Source organism: Artemia franciscana, chromosome 20 (assembly GCF_032884065.1).
Source record: "Artemia franciscana chromosome 20, ASM3288406v1, whole genome shotgun sequence".
NCBI classification, from domain to species: Eukaryota; Metazoa; Arthropoda; class Branchiopoda; order Anostraca; family Artemiidae; genus Artemia; species Artemia franciscana.
The window spans coordinates 5,129,036-5,144,533 of NC_088882.1; the positions used below are offsets into that span (position 1 = coordinate 5,129,036).

The 15,498-nt window shown below is 35.0% G+C and overlaps 1 protein-coding gene across 3 annotated transcripts in view; it reads left to right on the forward strand.

Annotated features, from left to right (window-relative positions):
* LOC136040349 (gamma-aminobutyric acid receptor alpha-like) overlaps positions 1-15,498 on the forward strand; it is a 143,428-nt gene that overhangs the window by 118,136 nt on the left and 9,794 nt on the right. For all 3 annotated transcript variants that reach the window (XM_065724596.1, XM_065724595.1, XM_065724594.1), the window contains exon 9: positions 816-986. In XM_065724596.1, coding sequence (XP_065580668.1) covers positions 816-986 — 171 coding nt within the window. The remainder of the gene's footprint in view (positions 1-815; positions 987-15,498) is intronic.

Here is a 15,498-nt window from a genome sequence, read left to right on the forward strand (position 1 = left end):
TCGCCTTTCAACGTAAAATCATTAAAGAAAGAAAGAAGTAGCGGGTATGGCCGTTGTGGAATATATTGGACCGTTACTACTTGTATCAATCACTTTAATCAGGATTGGGTCTCTTCCTGCGGGGGGGGGGGTTGTAGAGGACTAATTGGAAAATGCAAATCAAACGAAATTTTTCAAAAATGAAGAAGAAATACGAATAAGTACAAAAACGCGAAGAACGATTTGAGATTGAAAGCCCCCTGCGTACGTTACCGGTTGTTACACGAATCTTTTTGTGAAACAAGTGAAAACTTTGTATTTGCATACTGTCCAATTATTCTATAATTATATCTTGACACGATTATCTTCAGTATTAGCCTATTAAGTGTAAAAATATATTTTATAAATTTTAGCTTGATCCTATACAATAATTTTTATTTTATAGTAAATAAAAAATTGAAATTTTGAAAAAAATGAAAAAATAAAAATTATAGTAGATTTTGAAGAATAATAGCCATTAAAAGTATGGTACACTGAGTAAAAATTGGAAACCTGGTTATGTCGGAAACAAGTAATTCCAGGAGCTTAGAATCCTAGATATCTCGTATCGAGATATCTAGCCACTTCGCAAACACCTTAATCGACTAGTCAGTCTCCAAATGCATAAATTGCATTTTTTCGGCTGTTTCCCCTCCCGTGCCTCTCGTCTCTTTCCCAACCGTTTAATCCTCCCCAAGGTGCCCCCACTCCTGAAACTTTTTTTCTCCCACACTTCATTAGTATGCCTACTACGGCCGGTTGTTGAACATCCATTTAGATTTTATTTTCTTCTTTAGATTGGAGGAGGTGAAGGACTTTTAGAAGACGATTCATTAGACTTCTGTGACACATCCTCGTCGTCCGAAAATGAAGAAAGTGCTCTTGAGGATAAAGACAGAGTCTCGGAAAAGCAAAGATATTTCAAAGCCCGTCAAAGAACGGCAATCAACTGCTCGACAAGACCTGTGGTAAGATATGTTTTTGCTATCATTTCGATGGGCAAATGAAAACTAACTAAGACTATACAAGATCTATATATTATAAAGGGAGATTTGGGTAAAAAGAATTGTGGCTCTGGTTTTGACTCATTAGCAGTAGTTTAACATAAGAACTTGTTAAACTTTTTATGACCTGTGATAGTTTCTAGCCATGGTGCAGTGACAATTGCTATATCTATAAACAAGTGTGTATCCAGGGAATTTTAGGTGGGGAGGGGTATCTTCGTTTCGGGTGGAAGGGGGGCTAAAGAAAGAATCTTTACAAAACGTTTCAAAATCTGTTTATATGGATTTTGGCTACATTTTTTCAAACACGGTAACCCCCCACTGGTTACGGCTTTGGCTATAAATAAAAACACCTTTTCTAAATATTGAAGTCATTAAATAATATTGCAAACGTCGTCATAATAACTGATATTACTATTTCAACAAAATTTAACACTTAATTTTTTTATTATGTCTCAAAAACTGAAGTTAAATGTAAATATTATTTCTTTTCTATATAGATTTGAAAGTCATTGTAAGTTGTTAAAATAAGATTTTTATTAAAATTATTATTTCTTTATCTTTTCAGACAAAACTCTAAACAAATATTAGCCTAGAAAAGAGTAGCCCAATTGCCTAAATAGGTTATGTCATCGTCTTACTATCTGTCCAAAAATAATTACAAACTCTGAAAAAAAAATTCTTTCGTCTTCTTAAGAATATATTGGAAAAATTCACTCATTTAGTTTAAAACTTCGTAAAAATAAAATGTCTGAGCTATAAAAAAAATCTTTGAAAGATGATTCTTTGAATTTGATAAGACTACTTGCAAAGAAAAATCTCAAACGGGAATATTTGCAGGGAGAACCTTGGGACCCATCCACCAACTTTCAAAAAAAAGTTTTCTTGAACTTCTTGAGACTTCTCTTTCAATTTATTAGATAGAAAATGTTTGTTTATTATGGCTCTCCTCCCTCATTTTTTTTCCATTGCAACCACCGCCCCCTCCCCCTTCCCGATACAAAACCCCTACTAGTTTAATGAATGCATATATCTATATATATAAAAATAAGTTGTCTGTCTGTGTGTCTGTCTGTCTGTCAGGTGACGTCATGTTTCTGTGTTGACTGACGTCATCAAGTTAGTTGTCGTCATTTTTGCTACGACGGTGACGTCATTCAAGATATTTAAGACATATGTTCACGTAGAAATCTATTAATGTTTAAGTTTAAAATGACTGATGAACTTACAATGGCAAAAGCCGATGAAGATGCTCAAAGAGTCTATGCCAAAAAACTTGCTGCTGATAGAGAAAGTCAGAAAAGAAAGCGTGCCGAGGAATCAAAAGAACAGCAAGGAAACAGGCTTGAGGCTGATAGAGAAAGAAAGAACAGAAAGCGTGCCGAGGAATCAAAAGGACAGCAAGGAAACAGGCTTGAGGCTGATAGAGAAAGAAAGAACAGAAAGCGTGCCGAGGAATCAAAAGAACAGCAAGGAAACAGGCTTGAGGCTGATAGAGAAAGAAAGAACAGAAAGCGTGCCGAGGAACTACCAGAGCAACGCGGAAGCAGACTTGCTGCTAAAAGAGAAAGTGAAAAAAGAAGGCGTGCCGAGGAATTACAAGAACAGCAAGAAATCAGGCTTGCTGCTGATAGAGAAAGTAAGAAAAGAAAGCGTGCCGAGGAATCACAAGAACAGCAAGAAATCAGGCTTGCTGCTGATAGAGAAAGTAAGAAAAGAAAGCGTGCCGAGGAATCAGAGCAACCTGAAAGTTATCGCTTGGCATTCAGGTACAACCCAGTCGATGATTATAGCTTGAGTAGATGTGTTCAAATCGGGACAATGTCTAAAATTTGTCCCTATTGCAAGGCCTTGAAATTCAATGGTGAAACAATGAGAATGTGTTGCGCCTCAGGAAAAGTTAAACTTCCATAGTTGGCTGCACCACCAGAGCCATTGAAGACTTTCCTTACTGGAACTACGTCAGAATCTAAGCGTTTTTTGTCACAAATCAGAAAATACAACTCATGTTTCCATCGTTTGGAGCCCAAATCGAAAATCCAGATCAATTTATGTCTACTTTCAAAGTAAAAGGGCAAATTTATCATAGAGCAGGGTCCCTTCTACCATTCTCAGGCGATAATCATAAATTTTTACAATTGTACTTCATCAGTGATAGAAATTCTGAATTGAATGCACGTTGCGAAATTTCTCCCAACGTTGAAAGGACAATCGTTTCCCAATTGCAACATCTTTTCCACGAAAATAATAATTTAGTGCGTCTGTTCAAAACAGCCATCGATTTGATGCCTACTGATACGCATAAAATTGTTATTTCCGCTGACAAAACGCCTCCTGGCCAACATGTGCGTAGATACAATGCTCCAACTATCGACGAAGTGGCAATCGTTATGGTCGGTGATCAGTTTTTACCTCGAGATATTATTCTTCATAAGCGAAACGCTCAGTTGTTAAGAATTGCTGAAACTCATCGATGCTACGATGCCCTACAATATCCTATCATTTTTTGGGATGGAGCCGACGGCTATCACTTTAATATTAAATTGATGAATCCAGCCACTAACAAAGAAATGAATAAGAAATACTTGCAATGCATTATTATTCCTATAGACTAATGATTCGGCAGGATGAAGAAAATTATATTTTAAAATGCCGTGAATTGTTTCACCGATTTGTCGTTGATATGTATGCTAAAATTGAATCAGAACGTTTGTTATATATCCGCCTGAATCAGACCAAGCTCCGCTCTGAACAATACATTCATTTGCGAGATGCAGTTATAAATGACGGTAATACCACAAACGTTGGAAGATTAACAATTTTACCTTCGTCATATGCTGGCAGTCCCCGTCATATGCATGAATATGCTCAAGATGCTATTGCGTATGTTCGTCTCTATGGTCGTCCAGATTTATTTATTACATTTACATGTAATCAATCTTGGGACGAGATACTGCAGCTTTTACTTCAAGGACAATCGGCGGTTCATAGGCATGACATTACGGCCCGTGTCTTCCGGCAAAATTTGAAATCACTGATAAACTACATAGTAAAACTTGAAGTGTTTGGGTCAGTGCGATGCTGGATGTACTCAGTGGAATGGCAAAAACGAGGTTTGCCACACGCACATATACTAATTTGGCTACATAAAAAATTTACTTCGAACGAAATTGATGATGTGATTTCCGCTGAAATACCTGATAAAAATGTCGATAAGGGGTTACATGATATTATTGTAAAAAATATGATACATGGACCTTGCGGTGCACTGAACGAAAATTCACCATGCATGGCCAAAGGAAGGTGCACAAAGCAATATCCTCGACTTTTAGTATCAAACACAATTACTGGCAATGATGGTTACCCACTATATAGAAGAAGTTCTACTGAAGATGGCGGTAAAACAGCAATAATAAAGAAGCATAACTGTACCACCATCGAAGTAGATAACCAGTGGGTTGTTCCATATTCCCCATTATTATCAAAAACATTTAATGCACACATAAACGTTGAATACTGTAACTCCGTAAAGGCAATCAAATACATATGTAAATACGTCAACAAAGGCAGTGACATGGCAGTTTTTGGCTTGCAGCCCGAAATCAAAGATTTCGACGAAATCGTACAATATCAGGCCGGAAGATACATAAGCAGTAATGAAGCTGTTTGGCGAATTCTTTCATTTCCGATACATGAACGTAGTCCAGCTGTTGTTCACTTAGCGGTACATTTACAGAATGGTCAACGTGTTTATTTCACGGAAACCAACGTGCAACAAAGAGTCCTGAATCCACCGGATACAACATTAACAGCTTTTTCTTCGCTTTGCAAAAATGATTCTTTTGCAAAAAAACTGCTGTATACTGAAGTGCTTTCGTATTACACGTGGAATACTAAACATAAAGTATTTGAACGTCGAAAACAGGGCAAGTCAGTCGACGGCCAACCTACCATCTTCAAAGATACCACGATAGAAAGACTCTACACCGTTCACCCCAATCAACATGAATGCTTCTTTCTACGCCTGCTTTTGGTGAATGTACCCGGTCCGACATCCTTTGAGTATTTGAGAACTGTAAACGGTACTATACATGACACTTACCGTAGTGCATGCCAAGCTCTGAATTTATTGGAGAATGACCAACACTGGGATAACTGCATCAATGACGCGTGCGAAACGTCAACCCCAAGTCAAATTCGTGCATTGTTTGGCATCATTTTAACAACTTGCTCTCCATCAGCTCCTACAGAGTTATGGGAAAAATATAAGTCAAAAATGTCCGAAGATATACTCCATCGAAAACAGTTAGAGACGTCAGATATGACTTTTGATTTTACATCAGAAATTTATAACTACACTTTAGTTATTATAGAAGATTTGTGCGTACGTATGGCAAACAAACCTCTTCAGGATTTGGGAATGCCTTCACCTAACCGTATCGCTGCTGTTTCGACATGTGCAGAATTGGATCGTGAACAAAGTTACAGTACGAGTGATCTATTGTCGTATGTACGAAATAACATTTCCAAGTTAACGTCGGAACAAAAAGACATTTATGATACGATAATGCAATGTGTCGATAACAACGTTGGAGAAATTTTCTTTTGGATGCGCCAGGAGGTACTGGTAAAACATTTGTGATAAAACTGATTCTGGCATCAATTCGATCAAAAAATGATATAGCGTTGGCAATTGCGTCGTCCGGAATAGCCGCAACATTGCTGCCTGGTGGAAGAACTGCTCATTCCGCTTTGAAATTGCCTCTGAATTTGCATTCTACAGAGACTCCCACGTGCAATATTTCCAAATCATCTGGGATGGGTAAAGTATTGCAGCAATGCAAACTTATTATTTGGGATGAGTGCACAATGGCACACAAAAAATCGCTCGAGGCTCTGGATCAATGCTTGAAAGATTTGAGAGGGAAGTCGAAACCCTTTGGCAGCACATTAATATTGCTTGCGGGAGATTTCAGGCAAACATTACCTATAATACCTAGATCAACTCCTGCAGACGAAATGAATGCTTGCCTGAAAAATTCTAATTTATGGGCACACGTAAAAATATTAAAATTAACTACAAATATGCGTGTCCGATTGCAAAACGATGACTCTGGTCAAACATTTTCAGATCAATTGCTGGCAATTGGAAACGGAAAGCTCCCAGTAGACTCAATTTCAGGACGTATACAACTACCTGCTGATTTCTGTAATTTAGTGACGTCCAAAAATGAATTGATTGAAAAAGTATTTCCGAATATTCTAAAAAATTATAAAAATAATAAATGGCGAAGTGAAAGAGCGATTCTCGCACCCAAAAATATAGACGTCCACGAAATCAACAATATTGTTTTGACCAAGATTCGAGACCAGGCAGTCCTTTACAAGTCAGTCGACACAGTTTTGGAACCAAATGAAGCGGTTAATTATCCATCTGAATTTTTAAATTCCATAGATCTTTCAGGGTTTCCACCACACGTGCTACAACTAAAAATAGGCGTACCAATAATACTTTTAAGAAATATAAACCCACCAAAGCTTTGCAATGGCACTCGACTTGCCGTAAAAAAAACAATGGAAAACCTAATAGAGGCCACAATCTTGACAGGGCCTTTTGAGGGTGAGGCTGTTCTTATTCCTCGCATTCCCATGATTCCAACGGATCTGCCTTTTCAATTTAAAAGATTGCAATTCCCAATTCGATTAGCATTTGCAATCACCATTAACAAAGCTCAAGGTCAATCATTAGAAAAATGTGGTATAAATCTTAATACTGATTGTTTTTCCCATGGACAATTGTACGTTGCATGTTCGAGGGTCGGTAAACCTGACAATCTATTTATATGCAGCGACAATTGGACAGCGAAGAATGTGGTATATTCGCAAGTTTTACGCAGTTAATTTGTATTGTATCTATCTATCTATCTATCTATATAAAAGCGAGTTGTGTGTATGCATGTTTGTTTGTTTGTAAAAAGAGCGTTTGCATATGACGTCATTATTAGTGCATACGGCTTTGTATATGCACAGACAATGGGAAAGCCAAGAATGTTGTATATTCGCAATTTTTACTTAGTTTAACTCCTGCAGACGAAATGAATGCTTGCCTGAAAAATTCTAATTTATGGGCACACGTAAAAATATTAAAATTAACTACAAATATGCGTGTCCGATTGCAAAACGATGACTCTGGTCAAACATTTTCAGATCAATTGTTGGCAATTGGAAACGGAAAGCTCCCAGTAGTGGGAAAGCCAAAAATGTTGTATATTCGCAATTTTTACGTAGTTTGAAACACATATATAAATCTATCTATACTCACAGGTGGGACACAGGAACACAACTACAATGGCGCGTAACTAATATGGCGCGTAACGCCTTAAACGCGCGGGGGCTTGGGGGGGCGCGAAGCGCCCCATCAACTAGGTAATGGGGTGGCGCGAAGCGCCAGCCCAACAGCTAGTCTATATATATAAAAATAAGTTATCTGTGTGTGTGTGTGTCTGTCGAGTGACGTAATGTTTGTGTGTCGACTGACGTCATGTTTTCGACTGACGAAATTACAGACCGGGACATCGAGACACAAATGACGATCGGGACACCGGCACATAGGGAATATAAATGACGACCGGGACACTCAAAGAGAAAGCGACCGGGACACAAGGAATGTTCGATTAGCAATCACCATCAACAAAGCACCGGGATACAAATGACGACCGGGACACAGGGAGCATAAATGACGACCAGGAAATAAGTAAAAAAAACTAAAAAAACTAAAAAAAAAAAAGGTAAAAACTACAAAAAAAACTAAAAAGAAAAAAAAAACTAAAAACTAATAAAAAAACTAAAAAAGCTAAAAAAATAAAAAAATAAAAAAAAATAAAAAAAGGAAAAAAAATGAAAAATAAAGGAGAAAAACAAAAATAAAAAAAAATAAAAAAAATAAAAAGAAAAAAAAAACTAAAAAAACTTAAAAAAAAAAGTAAAAACCAAAATAAGAACTAAAAAGTAAAAAAGGGGAAAAATACAAAAATGTATTTCATCATATACCATTTCAAAAACGAATGTATATACAGACCGGGATATATAAATGACGACGGCAACACAGGGAATGGTCGATTAGCAATCACCATCAACAAAGCTCAAGGGCAATCATTAGAATCATGAGGTATAGATCTGAATACGGATTGTTTTCCCATGGACCATTATATGTTGCATGTTCAAGAGTCGGTAAACCTGACAATCTATTTATATGCATAGACAATGGGACAGAAAAGAATATATATATATATATATATATATATATATATATATATATATATATATATATATATATATATATATATATATATATATATATATATATATATATATATATATATATATATATATATATATATATATATATATATATATATATATATATATATATATATATTTACAGGTGGGACACAGGGACACAACTACAATGGCGCGTAACTAATATGGCGCGTACGACTTACGCGCGCGGGGGGCTTGGGGGGGTGGCGCGAAGCGCCCCCACCAACTAGGTGTTGGGGTGGCACGAAGCGCCACCCCAACAGTTAGTAATAATATATATATATATATATATATATATATATATATATATATATATATATATATATATATATATATATATATATATATATATATATATATATATATATATATATATATATATGTATATATATATATATATATATATATATAAAACTAAAAAAACTTAAAAAAAAAGTAAAAACCAAAAAAAGAACTAAAAAGTAAAAAAGGGGAAAAATACAAAAATGTATTTCATCATATACCATTTCAAAAACGAATGTATATACAGACCGGGATATATAAATGACGACGGCAACACAGGGAATGGTCGATTAGCAATCACCATCAACAAAGCTCAAGGGCAATCATTAGAATCATGAGGTATAGATCTGAATACGGATTGTTTTCCATGGACCATTATATGTTGCATGTTCAAGAGTCGGTAAACCTGACAATCTATTTATATGCATAGACAATGGGACAGAAAAGAATATATATATATATATATATATATATATATATATATATATATATATATATATATATATATATATATATATATATATATATATATATATATATATATATATATATATATATATATATATATATATATATATATATATATATATATATATATATATATATATATATATATATATATATATATATATATATATATATATATATTTACAGGTGGGACACAGGGACACAACTACAATGGCGCGTAACTAATATGGCGCGTAACGACTTACGCGCGCGGGGGGGCTTGGGGGGGTGGCGCGAAGCGCCCCCACCAACTAGGTGTTGGGGTGGCACGAAGCGCCACCCCAACAGTTAGTAATAATATATATATATATATATATATATATATATATATATATATATATATATATATATATATATATATATATATATATATATATGTATATATATATATATATATATATATATATATATATATATATATATATATATATATACATATATATATATATATATATATATATATATATATATATATATATATATATATATATATATATATATTTATATATATATATATATTATATCTATATATATAAAAATAAGTTGCCTGTGTGTGTGTGTGTCGACTGACGTTATTATAAGGATTGAGCTTTATGCGTCATGAAGTTGTTTGTCGACTGACGTCATGTTTGTCAACTGATGAAATTACATACCGGGACATCGGGACACAAATGACGACCGGGACACAGGGAATATAAATGACAACCGGGAACCTCAAAGAGAAATTACAGACTTGGACACCTGGACACAAATTACGACCGGGACACAGGGAATATAAATGACGACCGGGACACAGGGACACAACTACAACGGGGACGCCGGGGGCACAGGTGGGATATATAAATGAGGACCGGGACACAGGGATTGTTCGAATAGAAATTACAGACCGGGACACTGGGACACAGGGAATATAAATGACGACCGGGACACTGAAAGAGAAATTATAAACTGGGACACCGGGACACAGATGACGACCGGGACACAGGGAATATAAATGACGACCGGGACACAGGGACACATCATTAGAATAATGAGGTATAGATCTGAATACGGATTGTTTTTCCCATGGACAATTATATGTTGCATGTTCAAGAGTCAGTAAACCAAACAATCTATTTATATGCACAGACAATGGGACAGCGAAGAATGTTGTATATTCGCATGTTTTACGTAGTTAAAAACATATATATATATATATATATATACTAGCTGTTGGGGTGGCGCTTCGCGCCACCCCAACACCTAGTTGGTGGGGGGCGCTTCGCGCCCCCCCCCAAGCCCCCCCCGCGCGCGTAAGTCGTTACGCGCCATATTAGTTACGCGCCATTGTAGTTGTGTCCCTATGTCCCACCTGTGAATATAGATAGATATATATATATATATATATATATATATATATATATATATATATATATATATATATATATATATATATATATATATATATATATATGTTTTTAACTACGTAAAACTTGCGAATATACAACATTCTTTGCTGTCCCATTGTCTGTGCATATAAATAGATTGTCAGGTTTACCGACTCTTGAACATGCAACATATAATGGTCCATGGGAAAACAATCCGTATTCAGATCTATACCTCATGATTCTAATGATTGCCCTTGAGCTTTGTTGATGGTGATTGCTAATCGACCATTCCCTGAGTCGCCATCGTCATTTATATATCCCCCTGTGCACCCCGGCGTCCCCTTTGTAGTTATGTCCCTGTGTTCCGGTCGTCATTTATATTCCCTGTGTCCCGGTCGTCATTTGTGTCCCGGTGTTCCAGTCTGTGATTTCTCTTTGAGTGTCCCGGGCGTCATTTATATTCCTTGTGTCCCGGTGTCCCGGTCGTCATTTATATCCCCCTGTGCCCCCCGGCGTCCCCATTGTAGTTGTGTCCCTGTGTCCCGGTCGTCATTTATATTCCCTGTGTCCCGGTCGTCATTTGTATCCCGGTGTCCCGGTCTGTATATACATTCGTTTTTTAGTTTTGTTTTTCTCCTTTATTTTTTTCCTTTTTTCTTTTTTTTCTTTTTTAGTTTATTTAGATTTTTAGATTTTTTAGTTTTTTTATTAGTTTTTAGTTTTTTTGTAGTTTTTACCATTTTTTTAGTTTTTTTATTTTTTTTTTTTACTTATGTCCTGGTCGTCATTTATACTCCCTGTGTCCCGGTCGTCATTTGTGTCTCGGTGCTTTGTTGATTGCTAATTTATATTATATTTATATTTATATTTTTTATATTTATTAATATTTTTTTAGTTTTCTTTTTCTCTTATTTTTCAGTTTTTTCCTTTTTTTTTAGTTTTTTCTTTTGTAGTTTTTAGTTTTTTTTTGTTTTTTACCTTTTTTTAGTTTTTTTTTTTTTAGTTTTTTAGCTTTTTTAGTTTTTTTATTAGTTTTTAGTTATTTTTTAGTTTTTGCCTTTTTTTAGTTTTTTCAGTTTTTTTTAGTTTTTAGTTTTTTACCTTTTTTTAGTTTTTTTTAGTTTTTTAGCTTTTTTAGTTTTTTTTCTTTTTAGTTTTTTTTGTAGTTTTTACCTTTTATAGTTTTTTTTCTTCTTTTGTATTAGTGTGAAATAATTCAGACGTCATATGCGGACAAACACGACGTCACTCGACAGACAGACAGACAGACATAACCCACAAACAACTTATTTTTATATATATTTATTCATATTTTTTTAGTTTTCTTTTTCTCTTTTATTTTTCAGTTTTTTCCATTTTTTTAGTTTTTTTCTTTTTTAGTTTTTAGTTTTTTTTAGTTTTTTACCTTTTTTTAGTTTTTTTTAGTTTTTTTAGTTTTTTAGCTTTTTTAGTTTTTTTATTAGTTTTTATTTTTTTTGTAGTTTTTGCCTTTTTTTATTTTTTTCAGTTTTTTTTTAGTTATTAGATTTTTACCTTTTTTTAGTTTTTTTTAGTTTTTTTAGCTTTTTTAGTTTTTTTTTCTTTTTATTTTTTTTTGTAGTTTTTACCTTTTTTAGTTTTTTTCTTCTTTTGTATTAGTGTGAAATAATTCAGACGTCATATGCGGACAAACATGACGTCACCTGATCCATCCACAGATCCACACACAGACAACTTATTTTTTACTTATGTCCTGGTCGTCATTTATACTCCCTGTGTCCCGGTCGTCATTTGTGTCTCGGTGCTTTGTTGATTGCTAATTTATATTATATTTATATTTATATTTTTTATATTTATTAATATTTTTTTAGTTTTCTTTTTCTCTTATTTTTCAGTTTTTTCCTTTTTTTTAGTTTTTTCTTTTGTAGTTTTTAGTTTTTTTTTGTTTTTTACCTTTTTTTAGTTTGTTTTTTTTTTTGTTTTTTAGCTTTTTTAGTTTTTTTATTAGTTTTTAGTTTTTTTTTAGTTTTTGCCTTTTTTTAGTTTTTTCAGTTTTTTTTAGTTTTTAGTTTTTTACCTTTTTTTAGTTTTTTTTAGTTTTTTAGCTTTTTTAGTTTTTTTTCTTTTTAGTTTTTTTTGTAGTTTTTAACTTTTTTAGGTTTTTTTCTTCTTTTGTATTAGTGTGAAATAATTCAGACGTCATATGCGGACAAACACGACGTCACTCGACAGAAGGACAGACAGACATAACCCACAAACAACTTATTTTTATATATATTTATTCATATTTTTTTAGTTTTCTTTTTCTCTTTTATTTTTCAGTTTTTTCCATTTTTTTAGTTTTTTTCTTTTTTAGTTTTTAGTTTTTTTTAGTTTTTTACCTTTTTTTAGTTTTTTTTAGTTTTTTTAGTTTTTTAGCTTTTTTAGTTTTTTTATTAGTTTTTATTTTTTTTTGTAGTTTTTGCCTTTTTTTATTTTTTTCAGTTTTTTTTTAGTTATTAGATTTTTACCTTTTTTTAGTTTTTTTTAGTTTTTTTAGCTTTTTTAGTTTTTTTTTCTTTTTAGTTTTTTTTGTAGTTTTTACCTTTTTTAGTTTTTTTCTTCTTTTGTATTAGTGTGAAATAATTCAGACGTCATATGCGGACAAACATGACGTCACCTGATCCATCCACAGATCCACACACAGACAACTTATTTTTATATATATAGAAGATATATATATATATATATATATATATATATATATATATATATATATATATATATATATATATATATATATATATATATATATATATATATATATATATATATATATATATATATATATATATATATATATATATATATATATTAACAGGTGGGACACAGGGACCAAACTACAATGGCGCGTAACTAATATGGCGCGTAAAGACTTACGCGCGCGGGGGTCTTGGGGGGTTGGTGCGAAGCGCCCCACCAACTAGGTGTTGAGGTGGCGCGCCACCCCAACAGCTAGTCTTCTATATATATAAAAATAAGTTGTCTGTCTGTCTGTGGATCAGGTGACGTCATGTTTCTGTGTTGACTGACGTCATGAAATTAGTTGTCGTCATTTTTGCTTTGATGGTGACGTCATTAACGGTATTTAAGACATTTGTTCACGGAAAAATGTTTAATTTTAAAAGCGTTCCGAGGAATCACAAGAACAGCAAGAAAACAGGCTTGCGGCTAAAGAACGCAAAACCGCGCAGTTAGATGAAAATCCACCTGGACAGCGAGAGTCAAAACATATCAAAACTGAAAATGATAGCGATGATGATTGGGTTTGGGATTTTGACTTGGATAAGGTCATCAATGCCTACCAGATTTAAGTTAAAAAAACAAAGGTTCGTCGATATGTACTTCATAGTGACGCTGAAAAATAAAGAAGAAAAAGAAAACTGAAAAAAGAAAAAAGGGAAAAAACTAAAAAAAAACTAAAAAGAAAAAACACTCAAAGAGAAATTACAGACCGGGACACAAATGACGACCGAGACAGAGGGAATATAAGTGACGACCGGGAACCTCAAAGAGAAATTACAGACTGGGACACCCGGACACAAATCACGACCGGGACACAGGGAATATAAATAACGACCGGGACACAACTACAACGGGGACGCGGGGGGCACAGGCGGGATATATAAATGACGACCGGGACACAGGGATTGTTCGAATAGAAATTACAGACCGGGACACCGGGACACAAATGACGACCGGGACACCGGGACACAGGGAATATAAATGACGACTGGGACACTCAAAGAGAAATTACAAACTGGGACACCGGGACACAAATGACGACCGGGACACAGGGAATATAAATGACGACCGGGACACAGGGACACATCATTAGAATAATGAGGTATAGATCTGAATACGGATTGTTTTTCCCATGGACAATTATATGTTGCATGTTCAAGAGTCAGTAAACCTGACAATCTATTTATATGCACAGACAATGGGACAGCGAAGAATGTTGTATATTCGCATGTTTTACGTAGTTAAAAACATATATTTATATCTATCTCTATTCACAGGTGGGACACAGGGACACAACTACAATGGCGCGTAACTAATATGGCGCGAAACGACTTACGCGCGTGGGGGGGCTTGGGGGGGCGCGAAGCGCCCCACCAACTAGGTGTTGGGGTGGCACGAAGCGCCACCCCAACAGCTAGTATATATATATAAATAAGTTGTCTGTCTGTCTGTCGAGTGACGTCATTTTTGTGTGTCGACTGACGTCATGTTTGTCGACTGACGTCATTATAAGGATTGAGCTGTATGTCGTCATGAAGTTGTTTGTCGACCGACGTCATGTTTGTCAACTGATGAAATTACAGACCGGGACACCGGGACACAAATGACGACCGGGACACAGGGAATATAAATGACGACCGGGACACTCAAAGAGAGATTACAGACTGGGACACCGGGACACAAATCACGACCGGGACGCAGGGAATATAAATGACAACCGGGATACAGGGACACAACTAAAACGGGGACACCGGGGGCACAGGGGGATATATAAATGACGACCGGGACACAGGGATTGTTCGAAGAGAAATTACAGACCGGGACACCGGGAATATTAATGACGATCGAGACACTCAAAGAGAAATTACAAACTGGGAACCGGGACACAAATGACGACCGGGCACAGGGAATATAAATGACGACCGGGACACAGGGACACAACTACAACGGGGACGCCGGGGGCACCAGGGGATATAATAATGACGACGGGGACACAGGGGGATAAAATAATGACAACGGGGACACAGGGAATGTTCGATTAGCAATCACCATCAACAAAGCTCAAGGGCAATCATTAGAATAATGAGGTATAGATCTGAATACGGATTGTTTTTCCCATGGACAATTATATGTTGCATGTTCAAGAGTCAGTAAACCTGACAATCTATTTATATGCACAGACAATGGGATATATCTATCTCTATTCACAGCTGGGACACAGGGACATAACTACAATG